Source organism: Malania oleifera, chromosome 3, assembly GCF_029873635.1.
Source record: "Malania oleifera isolate guangnan ecotype guangnan chromosome 3, ASM2987363v1, whole genome shotgun sequence".
Lineage (NCBI taxonomy): Eukaryota > Viridiplantae > Streptophyta > Magnoliopsida > Santalales > Ximeniaceae > Malania > Malania oleifera.
In genome coordinates this window covers 21,381-39,599 of record NC_080419.1, presented here as the reverse complement: position 1 = coordinate 39,599, position 18,219 = coordinate 21,381, and the positions used below count along the sequence as shown (strand labels likewise).

The 18,219-nt window shown below is 35.0% G+C and overlaps 1 protein-coding gene across 1 annotated transcript in view; it reads left to right on the top strand.

The window, feature by feature from the left end:
• The window catches only part of LOC131151022 (uncharacterized), an 80,063-nt gene extending 62,092 nt beyond the window's left edge, over window positions 1-17,971 (top strand). Inside the window, exons 17-21 of the mRNA XM_058102180.1 lie at window positions 2,821-2,890; window positions 5,515-5,588; window positions 6,479-6,588; window positions 16,324-16,569; window positions 17,424-17,971. Of these exons, the coding sequence (XP_057958163.1) occupies window positions 2,821-2,890; window positions 5,515-5,588; window positions 6,479-6,588; window positions 16,324-16,569; window positions 17,424-17,704 (781 nt within the window). The 3' untranslated portion in view covers window positions 17,705-17,971. The remainder of the gene's footprint in view (window positions 1-2,820; window positions 2,891-5,514; window positions 5,589-6,478; window positions 6,589-16,323; window positions 16,570-17,423) is intronic.
• Window positions 17,972-18,219: the final 248 nt, after the last annotated feature.

Here is an 18,219-nt window from a genome sequence, read left to right as displayed (position 1 = left end):
CTGTGATGGTGCAGCTGTCTTGAAAAAAACCCTCTCTTTGCACGACTCACTGGTGCTCGAAATCATGCTGAAAGTACGAACTGATGGTGGGGGTTTGTTCAATACATATCGAAGGGAATTCCTTTGATCTAAGATTGGATAAGATAAGGAAGGTTGGAGTTTTGTTTGTCCTTGAAAAGAACCATAAGTGCAATCGTGGGTACTTCTCTCTTCGGTTGTGACTTCATGGTTTTCTTAGGGATTCTCTTCTCACAAGGATAGGTTGTGCAAGGGTTTTCATAGAGTCTGAATGCATAGAGTCTGAATGGTTTACATCGATTACTGGATGGGGATGGATTCTTGCGACTAGGGCAGGAAGATCATTTAAATAGGGCATGGATGGAGGGGTAAAAGGTATTCCATTTTTGTTCTTGAAGGGCTGAAAGGAGATCGATGGTCTCGATTTGGAGATATGTTCATTGTTTTGGAGAGTTCTTGTTTGGCATGGATCTAATAGAATGGATAACAAGAGGAATGATAACTGTTAATGGAGTTAGATTGTCTCAAGCAGCACAAGTGATGATGGAGGTTGCTAGATTCCTAAGAGCTTGCACGAGGGAGTCTATGCTCATTGCGGGGGAAGAATGAATGAGAAGTTCACTTCATTAGCTTCACACAACCAAACGACTTAGAAAATGGTATAGCTTCTGGCTGAGCAGTTGAGGTCTCAGGCGGCTAGGGTAGTCTTACGATTCAAAAGACTAGTCTTATGATTTAACACTGGGCTTGGGCAGTGAGAAAATGCAGATGGGTCAAGAGCAGGCCCATAAGACCCTACAGGAGGCTATGGGAGGTTAGATATTTTTAGAGCAGAAGCAAGATGATCAGTGGATATTTTCGAACAAGACATAGAATGATAATCCTAAGCTGTGCTGTTCAAGCAACATCATTGGTGGACATCAGGAGGGGTGTTCCAGTAACCTCAAAGAGCAGGCGGTGGAAGTAGGAAATCAAGAGGGATTAGATGCTGGTGTTGACAGGATTAATAAAAAATAAGAAGCTGGATTGAGTAGGAAATCTGGTGTGTTAGGATTTAATTTTGAAAATTCTAAGGGCCCTAAAGCGTATGCTCGTTGAAAGGCTGCAATGATGGGTGTGGAAATAAGCGATTATATGAAGCAGAAAGAGAATATTCCAGTGAAATAAAGCCAGAGACTATAAGGAGAGATTCTAAAGGAGAGTTGAACATTTTGGAAGATACACTTGCTAAGATGAAGGATGTAGCAAGTGATGGATTTAGCAAAGGAAATGAGGCTAAGAAATGGGGAGATTGTTCAAATAATGATAGTGATGATGTCAGTGAGTTTGATTGTGGTGGTGGTTTGCTGTTGGATGAGATTTGGGAAGAATATGGTTATGTTTTTTATTCCTTTGATGTTCTAGGGGATCTATCATATGTGCATCCTGCCCCGATGGAAGGATTGGAGGGGGTTCCTATTTTTGAGGATGATGGTTTGGATAATAAACAATAGTGCAATGATGGAATTTTACCTACACCAATGGAGGTGATTTCTAGGAAGGACTTAAAAGCCCACGATATAATGGATAAATTGAATTTAAAAATGTGTGATATTGTTGGAATTGAAGTGCACTTTGATGGGATAAGTACAAGGTGAAGAAGGGTCAGAGGGGGCTTGCAAATTTAATGTGCTCAGCGAATTATAATGGAAAAGGATTGAAAAGGGGTTTTCTTGGATAGGAGTACTTTTTGGTTATTTTTTATTTGTTATTTTTTAATTTTCATCTTTATTATTCCTTTTTTCTTTTTTTATTGGTGGACCTCTTGTCCCCTTAGGTTGTAACTTTTCTTTCTCAATCTAATATACCTTCTTTTATTATCTAAAAAAAAATATTTTTGAAATGTTTTTTATAATTCCCTTGTTGAACCAGACAATGACTTACATGAACATTCTCTATACATTCTCAAGAATCCTATAATGCGAATCAGGCATCCCATTCCTAGGAATCCCCTTTCAAGGGAATATTTTTGATCCTGAGAACCAAACGGTAACTTAGTATATAATGATATTGATTTTTAACAAGATTGGATCCTAAAATTTTAATACTTAATTATGTTAGCAGTTTGATATAAGCTCCAGTACTAGTGATAGGAAGGTGTTTTCATGCTTTCCAAATGTCTATTTTAATGTCAAGTTGACTGTTCTTACTGTTGATTGTTTTGGATTTAATTAAAAAAAATTTTTATTTTTATTTGATACTGTAATTAATATTTCATGAGATAGTGAAGATAAGATTAGATAAGGGAAGGGCAATGTAGATGGTTTATGCACTTGCAATGTAGGCCAAATACACACTAGTGAGGTGAATTAGTTGTTGTTAGTGGGTGAGGATTTGACACTACTCCAACTTTTGGAGGATATGCACTAGTTGTGTGGAATGGCAGAAGAGATTCTTGTGGCCAACCACATTTAGTGGAACATAAGTCCTGGTTGTTGTTCTTGTTGTTGTTGTAGTGTGATTAACTGCTGAAGTTCTCCTTTTTTTTTTCTCCCCTTTAGCTCTGTTGCCTTAGTTGTAAATCTTCTATCCTTTTCTTATATTGCCATACTGGATAGCCATGTTCTATAGACAAGTAATAGGATGTCTCACAATTCAGGTGGGTATATCCTAGATAGTCTAGATATAAAACTAGACAGTTAGTGTGGTAACAAAGCATTTTACATTTTCTTTAGATTCTTGTTATACAGAAAGTAGTCATTCTTATAGTTTTAGTTATAAATGTGTTCACTATTATAACCTTTTTTCTTTCCTCTGAAACAGTGATGTTCGATCGAAGGCATTTCAAGCTGTTGATCAATTTTTGCAGATAATGAAGCAATACCATGAGAAGGCGGGTTACTAAATTTGACACTGTTTTTTTCCTGGTTAGCTCAATTTCAAACAAAAGTGGAAAATAGGACAGGAAACAATGGATGGACTATTATGCTAAATGTTGGAATTATTGATGAACAAATTCAAACTCTAGCAAATTCAATTTGGGAAATCTAAATTTGAATGATGGTTAATGATAGGAAACTTGTAAGAAATGTTAAGTTATTATGTGTAGCATACAGTATGACAAAGATTAAGGAAATCCGTTCCAAGTTTGCAACATTTCTAGGCACATCTCAAGCATTTTCGTAAGTACCTTGAAAATTTCAAAATTTAATTTTTGCTCAATGCCAGGGATAAAAGAAGCTTCACACCATAAAAAATTTCTGAATTTCTTGAGTGTTTGGAAAGTTCTATCCAGGCTTGGAGATTGATTTCCTGCTTAAAATTTAGTTTCTACTCTTTATATTTTCTTTCGATTTTTAAGATTCCGGAGGAGATAGAGAAGATAATGAGGAGATTTTTTGTGGCCAGGGATGGGTGGGTAGTAGGGATCATCTGGTTGGTTAAGGAGTGGTGGGTAGGTCTAAACAAGAGAGTGGTTTGGGTGTTGGAAATCTGGTGTTGAAAAACATAACCCTTTTGGCTAAATGGCTTTGGCAGCTGCCACTAGAAAATTCCTCTGTATGTCATTTGGTTGTTAAATGTATAGGTTAAATGAAAATAAGTGGGATACTAAATTGAGATCTAGATGTTCTTCGGAGAGTCTGTGGAAAGCTATCTCTCAGAGTTATCCCTTTTTGATTCCCCATATTAAATCCCTGATGGGTAAAGGTAGTAATATCCGGTTTTGGAAAGATCCTTGGTTGGGGAATGTGGTTTTGTCCACCTCTTTTCCACACCATTTTGCCTAAGCTTAGGGTAGGATGAGTCCATTTCTTTTTCTGTTGTTCATTCAGGTGGTCTTTTGCCTTCTTTGGATTTCCATTTCCGTAGATTGTTAAATGATAGGGAGATGGGAGAGCTATCCTCTTTGTTTGTCTTGTTGAATAACTTTTGTATGTCTTTAGAGGAGGATAGGTGGTCTTGGTCTTTGGATCTTTGGGGGTTTATTTGTGCAAATCATTTTGTGATTTTTTGAATAGGCGAATTTTCCTTTTCTGCTCTGTAGTTCTCCTTGGAAGGCCAATAGTCGGTGCGCTTGATAGAATTAATCATGCCTTCTGACTGAAGATCCACAGCCTGGTATTGTATCTTGGTTAGTGCTAGTTTGGTTTCTTGGAAGAGTAAGAAACAAACTGTGGTTGCTAGGTCAAGTGCTGAATCGTAGTATATTTGTTTGATTGAAGAGCATGTTGGAAGAATTGAGTTTTCCACATTCTCTTCTATGGAGTTGATATGTGATAATCAAGATGCTCTTCATATTACCTCAAACCTCGTCTTCCATGAGTGAGCGAAACGCATTGAAGTTGATTGCCATTTTATTTGGGGTAAACTTGTGTTGAAGCTCGTTACTACTAGTTATGTGAAATCCAATATGCAACTTGCTGATTTGTTTACCAAAGCTTTGGGGGGTTGTTGTGGTAAATTTATTTGTAACAACTAACAAGCTAAGAGCATATGATATTTATGCTCCAGCTAGAGGGGGAGTGTTAATGATTATTTTAGTCTTTCAGTATTATTATTAAGTGTGTTAATATATTAATTAGTGAGAGTTGGTAAGGGTGTTATGGTCATTAGAATGTATTTGATTTGTAGTATAAATAGAGGGAGAGACCTATGTTCGAGTTAGGTCTTTAATCAAAATCTTAATAGTAACTAGTTAGGAGCATATGATATCTATGCCCCAGCTTGAGGCGGAATTTAATGGTTGTTTAAGTCTTTTAGTATTATTATTAAGTGTATTAGTGTTATGTTAATTATTGAGAGTTAGTAATGGTATTATGGTCATTAGGATGTATTTGATTTGCATTATAAATAGAGTGAGAAACCTGTCTTTGAGTTAGGTCATTCATTTAATAAAAAATAAACCCGTCTTTGAGTTAGATCATTCATTTAATAAAAAATCTCAACAGGATCATTTCTGCGTTACATTAGAAATAAATGTAGATAAAGTGAAAACTCAATAAAGTCTATTTTTATCTCTGTTTTTTCTTGTAATGATATATACGCTGTTTTTATCTCTACAACTTTTGTCAGCAATTCCTATTGCACCCTTGTCATTGCATTTTTGAGTTTCCCAGTGTAACTTGGACCAGCATATGACCTGATCTGTCCAATCCGACCTATCTGGCTGTAGCAGTCTGGGTTTTACAACATTAATATAATGCAAAGTGAATTGTTACATTAGTATTGTCCATATTCTAATGTTTTATGCTCGTCTTTTTTCCTTCTTATGTTTAGAGAAAATAGGAGTACCATTGCTTGAACATCTAGCAGCAAATAAAGCAGAACATGACTGCAGCTTCAAATGACTTTTCATTTCTTCACATATTTTGTCAGATCCCAGTCATAAAATTGTGACTTGAGCATCCAAGTTTATTTTATCTGTAAAAATTTCTTTGGGAGGCCCAAAGAAACTTGATTTATGGCAATGGTTGATTACTTTTTGAATAAAGCTGATTTCCTCTCTGTGGTCCTTAGACAAGTGTTGGAGATATCACTGAGACTTCAAGCATAGGGATCCCATCAATACCTGGAAATGCAAGCTTACTGGGGTGAGTTATAATGAACTTATCATCATATTGGGATAATATAACTTTTTTTCAAATAATTAAATGTTTTTTTTTTTTGTTAAAAAAAATTATTCTCTAGTTATTGATATACTTTGGTGGCAATGACTATGTTGATTTGAACTACAAGGGTTAGAGTTTGTTAGTTTAGCACGTTTCTCTTTCTTCTTTATCTGGTAAAACTAAATTAAATGGTACATTTGGACAAATACTTCCGTTTGAACAAATACTAAGTGGATTTCTTGAATGACATCGGGAAGTGAAAGAAAACTGGAATAGTCATGCACTTAAATAGGTATATTTCTCATTGGAAAAACTATTGGAGTTTTCTCTCCCTAACTCTCTACTGTATGGAGGATTTTAAGTATTCTTTCTCCTTCCCTCCTTCGTTCATGTTATATTTGTGATCTGTGAGGGTTTGGACTTAACAAAGTATGTTAATGAATGTACTTCCATAAATGGAAGCTTTTGTTTTTATAATTGCAGACAGAATATGTTGCAGTTTTATTCTAATAATTAGGATGAGCACCTATCCCTTTTTTATCCACTTGCTTAAATTTTGTTGACCTGAATGAGAATTTTGCCTTACCAGTCAAGGCATTGCTTTTTATGTGATTAAAATAAATAAGAGGCACAAAGTCGTAACACCTTACTCCATAATTTATCTATCATTCAAGTACTCGTTTTTTAATTTGTGAAATTATTATTAATGACCAATTAATGATGCATGTCAACTATGAGTTATGATTTCCATAGTCCCATGCTGTTTTTTTATCTTTATTTTTAATGTGTTGCCATTTCCTCATATTGGATATATGGATACATTTTTGTTTAAGGATATGGTATTGATATAGAATATCACAATTATATTGCAGATGGGCCATGAGCTCCTTTTCTTTAAAAGGTAAACCATCTGAGCAAGCTCCAGTTGCTTCTACAAATTCGAACACATCTCTCCCTTCTGCCAACTCCATTGCTAGCTCCGGTATGCATCTTGGATTCTTGATTTTCTTGCATTTAGGTCTCCTGGCTTATTCCATTATTTATTTATTTATTTAAATAGAACTATAAACGAGGGTTTCAAATAATCAATTTGGTTTTATGTTTGGGGGATCGACAACAGAAGCTATTTATATTTAAAAAGATAAACAGAAAAGTTTAGAGAAAAGAAGAGGGACTAGCTTATGATTTTTATTGACCTTGAGAAAGCATATGATAGAGTACCTAGGGAATTTTTTTGGTGGGTCTTAGAAAAGAAGCGAGTATGCAGTAGATATAGTGACGTCATTAAGGATATGTAAGATAGAGTTAATGACTAGCGTTAGGACTGTAGAAGGGTAATCTAGAGATTTTCCAATCACAAAAGGTCTACTTCAAGGTTCTACTTTGAGTCCGTAACTTTTTACTTTAGTGATTGATGAACTCACTAAGAATATCCAAAATGAGATCCCTTGGTGCATTTTGTTTGTAGGTGATATTGTCTTGATTTATAGAAGTAGGAGTGAAGTGGAATCAATGTTGGAACTTTGGAGAATTGCTTTAGAGTCTAAAGGCTTTAGGATAAGTATGAATAAGACATAATAAATGAAATGTAATTTTAACAATGTAAGGAGAAGTAGTGTAAAGAAGATTAAACTTGATAATCAAGAAATTAATAACACTTGTAGATTTTGATATCTTGGATCTATTATAAAAGTGGAAGGGGAAATTAAAGAGGATGTAATGCATAGAATAAAAGTAGGTTGGGTAAAATGGAGGAGTGCTTAGGCATGTTGTGTGATTGTTGAATACCTTTAAAATTGAAAGGAAAGTTCTATGAGACGGCTATAAGGCCAGCTATGCTTTATGATTTAGAATGTTGGGCAACTAAAAACTAATATGTACAAAAAGTAGAACTTGCGTAAATGCAAATGTTAAGGTGGATGAGTGGTATAACGTTAAACAATAAATTAATGAGCGAGCATATATGCAATAATCTAGGCATAGTTCTAGTCAAAGATAAGATAAGGGAGGAGCGACTTGGATGGTTTGGGTATTTAAAACGTAGGCCTAGTAGGGCATCTGTGAGGAGGAGTGAGTTAGTTATTTTTTCTAACATGAAAAGGGGCAAGGATTGACATAAAATAACTTGGATTGAGGCAGTGAGGAAGGATTTAATAGCTCTTGATCTAGTAGAGGAAAATGCTCTCGATTAGGTTTATTGGCGGAAAAGGATTCATGTAGTAGACCCCATCTAGTGGGACGTGAAGCTTCTTATTTTTTTTGGATCAAATGGGTAAATGTATTGATCGACTGTATATATACAACTACTCTGGGCATACCCAGGTCAATCAGATACAAGTAAGATATCCTGAATATGCATCCAAAACAAAACATCAAAACCCAGGCATACCTGGGGGCCAAAATGACCAATCAAGAGATAATGTGCCCAAAATATTGCAAGAGCATCAACATGCTCAACACTATCAGACTGAGTACATATCAAATTTATCAAAAACCGCCCTATAGATATGTCTTTGGATTACTTTAATTAATTCCATAGGGGGTTATACATAGTTTTCAAATCTTTTCCTATTTCTAAAGTGCCAAATAAAGTATACCGTGGTAGCTAATTCAATCCTTCTTCCAGCTGAAAGAAACCCCTTACCTTTCTCTTCTTTGTGTAACCGTTTTGACCGCAGCCTTAATCGTACTCATTGCTCTTTTAATTCCCAACCACTTCCTTATACTTCCCCAAACCTCAGCTGAGAATTTACACCTGAAGAAGAGGTGGTCATGGGTCTCTACATCCTCCATACAGAAAGTGCATCTTTGATCTATCCCATCTACTGGTAGTATATCAGAAGTTGGAAGCTTACCTTTCCAACCAAGCCATAGGCAAAATGCATGTTTCGGTGTATTCCCATTATACCATATTCCTTTCATCCACGTCATATTTTGAGACTTTCCCCTCCAAAATTCATAGAACATGTGCGAGCTACATTTCATTTCATTCATCACTACTTTGGCTGCATCCACACCCCCAGAATTCTGCATTAACTGATTTTTAATTTCAATCAAGCTCTTGAACGGGGGAGAATCTTCTTTTTTTGCTGCAGCATCCCAAATTCCATAATTTTTTAAATAGGTCTGATGTATCCATTTTGTCCACAAACTACCCTTTTTGGCTTGTATATTCCATAAGGCTTTTGTCAGTAATGCTTTGTTCCACACCTTGAGATCAAGCACTCCTAGCCCACCTTCTTCCTTTGGTTTGCAGATATCCTGCCAGGCAACCAAGGGTTTTCTCCTACCATTCCATAAATAAACTCTGCACAGCTTGATTATTTGATTTAGGACATTCAGTGGGATTGGAAAAATCGCAAGCCAAAAGCACTCTAGGCCTTGGATAATTGAATTTATTATCTCTAGTTTCCCTGCATACGTCAAAGTGCTACCAGGCCAACCCTTTAACAGACCAGCAATTCTGTCAATGAACGGCTTGTAATGAGCAGCATTCAGCTTAGATGACAGCAGAGGAACACCAAGATATCTGAAGGGGAATTCTGTCAATCAACGACGTGAAGCTTCTTATTGTTATTGTTGCTACTGCTATTGTTGTCTTCTGGCATAACACACTTGGAATGAACACACTTGTAATTACTTGTTTATAATTTCAATCAAGTATTCATCAAAATCATAAATTCTGTGTAATTATGGTTAGTGAGAAAAATACAGGACATCTAAGAATTATGAGGTGTGCACTTAGTGCTTAGCTTTCAAATTCAAATAAGATTTCTATCTTCAAAATATCTAGCTACCTTTCAAATTTGAAAATATATTACAACAGAAATATACCCTATAAAGTCATCATCATGAAATTTAAAGTTCAATACTTCAAATTTCAAATAAGCATTAAAATTTATAAAATGTAAAATGTAAAATGTAAAATGTATTAAAAGTGAGGATGATATTGTCTTGGTTAAGGACAAAGATATTAAAGAAAGATGGCGAAGTTACTTTAGTAAGTTGTTTAACAAAACCAAATAGAAGGCTTAAACTTAGAATTGTCAAATGAGGAAAAGACTAAAAATATAAGATTTATTCGAAAAATTAAAGTTAAGTCGTTAATGAAGTTAAGTTTGCACTAAAAAAGATGAAAAATGGGAAAGCTATGGGACCAGATAACATTCCAATTGAAGTTTGGAAATGCTTTGGTGATAACGGAATTATATGGTCAACTAATTTATTTAATACAATTGTAAAAACTAAGAAAATGCTAGATGAATGGAGGAAGAATACTTTAATACCTAAATACAAAAATAAAGGAGATATTCAAAATTGTAATAATTATCGTGGAATTAAACTTATGAGTTATACGATGAAACTATTGGAAAGGGTAGTTGAACAAAAATTAAGGTTAGAAACGAAGATCTCAAAAAATCAATTTGGTTTTATGCCTGGGAGATCTACCACAGATGCTATTTATCTTTTAAGAAGATTAATGGAAAAGTTTAAGAAAAAGAAGAGAAACTTGCATATGATATTTATTGACCTAGAGAAAGCATATGATAGGATACCTAGGAAAGTTCTATGTTGGGTTTTAGAAAAAAAGGGTGTATGTTGTAGGTATACCAATGTCATTAGGGATATGTACGATGGAGTAATGACTAGAGAATTTCCAATTACCTTACCATAGTTGTACATCAAGGATCTGCTTTGAGTCCTTATCTTTTTTCTTTAATGATGGACCAATTGACAAAGAGTATTCAAAAGGAGGTTCCATGGTGTATGTTGTTTGTAGGTGATATTGTATTAATTGATGAAATTAGGGACGGAGTAGAGGCTGAGTTAGAATTATGGAGAGAAACTTTGGAATCTAGAGGTATTAGGATAAGTAAAAATAAAACATAATATATGAAATGTAATTTTAGTAATGATAGGAGGAATATTGGAGACAGTTAAACTTGATGATGAAGAAATAAATAGCACTTGTAGATTTCGATACCTTGGATCTATTATGCAAGCTGAAGGAGAAATTGAAGATGATGTAATGCATAGAGTTAAAGCAGGTTGGGTAAAATGGAGAAGTGCTTCAAGTGTGCTATGTGATCGTAGAATACCCTTAAAATTGAAAGGGAAGTTTTATAGGACAGCTATAAGACCAGCTATGCTATATGGATCAGAATGTTGGGTGACGAAGAAACATAATATCCAAAAAGTAAAAGTTGCCGAGATGAGAATGCTTAGATGGATGAGTGGTATAACATTGAAAGATAAATTAAGAAATGAACATATTCGTGGTAAGTTAGGTGTAGCTCCTATAGAAGATAAGATAAGGGAGGGATGACTCATATGGTATGGACACTTGCAACGTAGGCCTTATAGTGCACCTGTGAGGAAGAGTGACTTAGTTACTGTGGGGGCTGTTCTTGCCCCTATCTTTTTCCTCAATTTAGCAACTAGGGGCTCTAAAATACGGGCCGTAAGATGACCCGATTCCAAAGGAACACCCAAGTATGTAGCAGGGAACCCTCCTTCCGCAAAGCCAGTCGTCTTAACAAGGATTTTTTCCGAGCATAAAAAATTCTCTTTGACAAAAAAATACTTGACTTTTCTTTATTTATCTTTTGACCAGACTAATCCTCATATTTCTTACGAGTCTTAATAAGCATTCGAATGGAACTTCTCTTACCATTGGCAAAAATAAGAATGTCATCCGCATAGAGAAGGTGAGATACCAAAGGCGCCCCATGAGGATGATAGTAAGCTCCTATCTTATTCTCCCTGAAAATTTCCTTTAGAAGTCGAGAAAGAACTTCCTGTAAAATAATAAATAGATAAGGAGATAGAGGGTCTCCTTGGCGAAGTCCTCAAGAAGGTTTAAAGAAACCTTATAAGTGCCATTCATCATAATGGAGAACCAAGGAGAGGAAATAGATTCCGCCACTAAACCACAAAATCTCCGTGAGAATCCAAAGCTTTCCAGAACCAAATTTAAAAAATCCCAATCGACCCTATCATATGCCATAGCCATGTCCACTTTGATCATTACATTTCCACCATTAGACTTCTTATGCAGAGAATGAACCATTGCTTGTGCCAATGAAATATTCTCAAATATACTTATACCACGAATGAAAGCTCCCTGCTCCGGAGAAATCAATGCAGACAATAAACCTATCATTCTTGCAACAATAATTTTTGAAAAAATTTTGTAGATAACACTGCAAAGACTAATAGGCCTAAACTTGTCAAAACTCTGGGGATTCTGAACTTTTGGGATTAGAACAATGTAAGATGCAGAATAAAATTTAGGAAGAGGAGACCCAGCAAAAAAATCTCTAGTTGCATCGATCACCTCTTCTTTTACAATATCTCAACAATCATGGAAAAAAGCTGAACCAAAACCATCCAGACTTGGGCTACTATTTCTCGGGATAGAAAGAATAACATCCCTTACCTCCACCTCAGACGGTTCACGATAAAGAGCAATATTCTCATCTTCAGAAACCATAGGAGATATTATATCAACAAGATTAGCTATTCGACTAGGGCCTACACCTGTTAAGAAGGTTCAAAAATAACTTACTGCACCCTCGTGAACAACCTCCATAGAATCCAACACTTTTCCATTCAGAAGTTTCAATGAATGAATCATAGTCTTCTTCCTCTTTTGGTTCAAAAATGCATGAAAGAACTTTGTATTGTTATCCCTCGCCTTCAACCACTTCTTTTTGGCTAGTTGAGAAATACAAATTTCCTCCCTCTTTTCCCATGCTTCCAATTCGAGTTTAGTAAGGAAGAAATCTTCTTCCATTTCTGGCGAATACCCTTCCTAAAGTTGAGCCTCTAGAACCTCCATACTTTCCTCCAGTTTTTTAATGTTTTGATGCACATGTCCAACAACCTGTTTGTTCCAGTTTTGGATTGCAACTTTCGTATGCTTCAATTTAGCAGCAAGTCTAACTAAACCCATGCCATGTGATTCCTCCCTCTAGGCTTCCTCCATGCAAGACTTAAAAGACTGATGAGTGCTCCACATATTCTGATACCTAAAAGGAAATCATCTGAATGGATGATATTAAAATCTTCTGTCACTAACCAAGGGAAATCATCCCTTTTTACAAACTCCAAAACATTCCAAAGTTCCCGGCGATCTATTTGACGACATTTAGTATAAACAAATGAAGCCAAGAAATTCTATTCCACAGAACTAAAAATACCCGAAATAACTTGATCAGACATATGTTGTAACTCAAAGTGCACTTCCTCTTCCCAAAACATCCAAAGTTTACCCCCCATTGATGCATTCGCACAAAAATTCTGGAAATTTAGAAAGTCAGCCCATTGCGACATCAGACTTTCATCAGAAAATGGCTCTGAAAGAACCAAAATAGAAGGCGAAAATTTCCTCATTAAATTTTGTAAACGGCTTTTAGACGTGCCTAAACCCCACACGTTCCACAGTAGAATTGTATTAATCATAAATCAAGTTTTTTTGGACGGGTAATAACCCGTTGAGACTTCTTCTCACTTTGCCCATTAATATCCTTCAACTTAACCAACGGAACATGTAAATCATCATCTGAACAATAGTCTTTTTCCAATGGGAGTTTCTCTAAAGTATTTGTCTCTACCTCTCTATCTGATTCACAATTACGTGGAATATACCTGGGCATGATTGTACACTATTGTTCCAAGATTTCTGAAACCATATTACTAGATGCCATCAATTGATCACGCACTATTATACCATCCTCCACTAATAGAATATCAGCGTCAGGAGCACCCAAGACTGGTTCAACAATCTCCTCCCTCTACACAATGGGATGTTCTTTACATTTATAATAACATTGCATTTATTTAATTTTTTGAATGAAATGGATTTTTAAAGTCCAAATCTTGACCTATTTAAAATAAAATTTTTTGATGTAGATATATCTAGTATTATCTAATTAATTATTTTCTAAAAAAAAATGCCAGTCTTGCTTCTAAAAGATAATAATATTTTTGTCTACAAAATTATTTACACTATTTGTGCTTTTTTTATTTTTTGCTAAGTTCTTTTTTTGTTTAAATTTAACGTATCAAACATAAAAAAGAAGGGCAGCCCGGGGCACAAAGCTCTTACGTATCAAACAAAGATTTATAAATATAATTTATCTAATTTTGATTGAATTTATTTTCTTTTATTGCTCTTAAAATATAGGGATATTTTTGGCACAACATATGATTTACGTTATTTATTATTGTGTATAGATAAATATATAGATATGTATGTATACTGTTAGTTTATTTTCTATTTTAACCAAATAGAAGTTTTTTCTTTAAGTTGAAACATTAATTTTTAAATATTGCACATGAAATTTATTTATTTTGGTTGAATTTACTTTGTATATAATACATATTATATACATTTAATGCTTTAATAATATTTTATCTTAATTTCAAAGCATAATGATTTTTCTGTGAATAAAATGATTTACCTTATCCAAACTTCTCTTTATAATATATATATTTCTTTTGATAAATACTTTTGTATATAATGTATAAAGTTACCTCTTTTGGGAATGTTCGTCTTATAATTTTTTTTTAAAAAAAATTAGGATACTTTTGACCACAACTTGATTTACATTTGTATTTTTGTAGAGATTTTTTAGTCTTTCTTTCAAAAAGATGAGGATATTTTTGTTGACAAAATGATTTACGCTATACATACTTTTATATGTAGTATAGACTAATAAATTCATTTTGTTCGATGTCTTGCTCATCTTTATGAGGAACTGGGTGCAGATAGAGATGGGCTTGTTCTTCTATTCAAACTAGAACTTCCATATAAGGCATCATTTTTCTTTGCATTCTCTGCATAATTTAACAAATTATGCATTTGTTGTTGAATATGGTGGAAACCTTTTTATGAGGTATTGCTTGCCCACTTTGCTTGGCTAAATATTGTTTGAATCTATTAATCCCCTTCTCTTGAATAGTCTTTCACAATACAAACATTTTAATTCCTTATCAGACACTTGTTCTCAATGATTTCATGCTTGATCAATCTTCCCATGTTGGGGACCCTCCTTATGTGGTGATAAGGGTGCATTCAAATCATTTTCAGATATTGCCATTTTATTCTCTAAAATGTCATAGGAAATGAACAATGATAATATTTCAATCAACCCATAGTTAAAAGAGTTCTTCTATATACCACCTAGAAAATCCTTAAGCTTAAGCTATTTTACTATATTGTGTCATAATACCAATTTGAAAGAAGTAACATCACCTTGAAAAACAAAAAAAGAGAAAAAAACACATTGTGTAGGATTCCTAAGAAAAAAAGTAGGTTTATATATCCATAACTTGATGAGGTGCATAGGTGGTCTTGTGATTGCTATAATTTTATTTCGAAGTTATAAATAAATGAAGATTAGCAAAATAGTTTCACATCAAAATGCAAACCTCTTCAGAAGTTCATGAGGATGAAATATATATATATTTAAAAAATTAGAAATTAAAAAAAAGACAATGACCAATATGGAAAATTTTAAAAAATTATTGACCCAGCGTCTAACTCTAAAATAAACAATCACTTCAGTAGCAACATGACATGTATCACATCAATAAAGGGCAGGAGTATTGAACTATTTACATTCATTCTTGTGGACAATTTTTTTTTCAAATATGTTTGGAATAACCATGAAGTGGAAAATCTCATGATAGTGAAACCATGCTCATACATGCTCAGATTCGAATTACTTCCATGGATGCAAGATTGGTGCATTGCCCAATGGACAGCGGGTACCCTAATGGGGGAGAACTCCAATTTTATGACAATGATTTTTTTAGTATGTGACTAATGAGATTTTTTTGGCATGTATTAAGAACATAGTCTGTGACAATGGAGTTTGGAATAATTAATTAGTTTGTGAAAAGATAATCACATATATGGATACATCATAGTATGTGACAATGGAGTCGTTAATTAATTTGTGAGTTGAAGAATTTCTAGTAGGGCATCCAAGTCTCTCTAATTTAAAGATTTTGAATTTAAAGTTTAAACAAAGGCCATGAATTTCCACATAATTACACCAAACTTCATCCAAAACAATGCTTATTAGTGAGGGAAGATCCCCTTTGTTTGTTGGGCAAGACTGCCAGTTTTGAAAGCACATGAAAGATAGAAGATTTCTGGCTGTGGGAGGCTGCTGCAAGAGGAGATATTTGGCTGTGGAGGATGTGCAGTAGTGGCATGGGATGGTGTACAGGAGAAATGGAGGCCGGAGGGGAGGGCAGAGGCCCTGAGGCTTTGCGCTATGTGCAAGGAAGTAAGAAGAATTAGGGTTCAGGTGTTTTTTTTTGTATTTTCTATTTTACCCTTGCCCCATCAAACCCGGGCAGGCATCTTGGCACTGCGAGGTCAATTTGTTGTCTTGGTTCGCCTCAATTCCTGGTTTGCAGCTTCACCTGGACTAGACAGGTGGCTGGTTCCAGTTGAATGGTCCAGTCTATAACTGCAAGAGAGAAAGGAATTGCCCATGAAGACTTAAGTAAAGTGTTATTGTACTTCTGAGTTACAAATGGGAGAGATTAGATCAGGACATAACTTCACTATATTTATGTTAGTTTGACCTTTGATGGGTGGTGTGGATTACTTTTCTAATGTTATCCATTATGTCATTACTTTCATTGATTATTTAATCTCTGATACACTGATATTGGTTTGTTTTCACAATTGTTGCAGTGGATTCACTGAGTACTACAGCAGCCCATGTAAGTTCTGGTGCAGATATAGCTGATCAACCAGTTCCTGCATCCCCTACATCAACAGATGGGTGGGGAGAACTTGAAAATGGAATTCATGAAGAGCATGATAGTGACAAAGATGGTTGGGATGATATTGAGCCACTTGAAGAGCTGAAGCCATTTCCAGCTCTTGCCAACATTCAAGCAGCTCAAAAGCGACCGGTGTCACAGCCAAAATCGCAAGGTAAATCATCCATTCAAGCTTGAAAATTTCCACTGTTGGTCGAGGGATTTCATTTGGCCCAATTTTATTGTCCTTATCAAAGAAAATCTGTTGTTTAAGTTATAATCTTATCTCATGTTTTACACTCCAAATTGGCCTGATATAAGTAGTTCCACAAGAAGGGGAATGCAGGTTTCTTTAATGATTAGCATATCCAGCCTTTAGCTTTAGGGGGAGGGGTATGTGAAAAAGTTTGAAAACTGTGGTGAGGGTGGACGTTATACAATAACCTTCCCTTCATGTTAATCTCCTGCTCAAGCCACCTCATTCACAGAAATTAGATATTTTTTAATTCAGAATTTGCATTGTCATTTGTGAACCTGAAATTATTTTTCTTGGCTCAGTGAACTGATTGCACTCAATGGTTGTGTCCCACCATGATTAGTGTTTTTTCACCTTCTGACTGACATTAGAATCATATGTGTAGATTGCAAATAATTTGTCTTCGCAGCCAAAAGATTTAAGCCTGTGCAAGATTCATAGAACTTTTGTTTCTCCTCCCTCCTGCCCTTCTATACAGCTGCGTCTTTACATGCAAATTACCAATTAGTAATCAGTTAAGAGGGGCACTGCCATCCTCATACTATTCTTTTTATGTGCATCAACCTACTTTAGAATTTTATATTTAATGCGTGTTCAAGACAGCTCATGGTTATATGTAATTTATGACCAAATAGAGAAATAGCAAACTGTTCCTTCATAATTTTACTAAGAAAAAAATTATTCTATTTAGTCATAAGTTGGAATTTTCTTGTTCTTTGGTGTGGTGATTTGTTATGGGGTAGATATAAAAAGAGAAATTTTCTTTTGTTCAGCTACAAGTTTGCGAGCAAAAAACATGGTGAAGGTGACTGAAGAAGAAGATGATTTGTGGGGTTCAATAGCTGCTCCTGCTCCAAAAACAGCGGCCAAATCTTTGAACGTGAAAACAGCTGGTGGAACAGTTGATGCAGATGACCCTTGGGCTGCAATTGCTGCTCCGGCACCAACAACCAGGGTCAAGCCCTTGTCAGCTGGTCGAGGCCAAGGGGTTAAACCTGCTGCTTCCAAATTGGGAGCTCAAAGGATAAACCGGACATCATCTTCTGGGATATAATTTTTTTTAGGGGAGAGAGAGAGAGAATGAGTCCAGTTAAGATGATGTTTTTGCAATTTTTTTTGGGGGTTTTCTTACTAGATAAGATATCAAGTCTGTCACCATGGGTTGTATTTGGGCCTTTTTCAACGTTGCATTTGATTTGTAATATTAATTCTTTTCTACCAAATATATATAGGTGTGGAAACTGTTTGGTGTCTTGCAGATTTTAGTATTGAAATTTGAATACGGTTGATGTATAAATGTATTCCTGTATTTTTCTGTCCACTCCCATCCTAGATGACGATGATGATATCAACCATGATTTTTCATGTGCATACGGTGCAAAGATCTTACTCTTGCCATTGGACTCTTTTATTAGGCATGGCAGCAGGCAAAATCTGTCATAGTAATAATATGAGCATGTAAAATATTATGAAGATGCTCATCATGGTTATTATTAATTAATTACGATAAATAATTATCAATAAAATTTTTGTATTTTTTTTTTTTGTAAAAATATTCGAAGATTTACT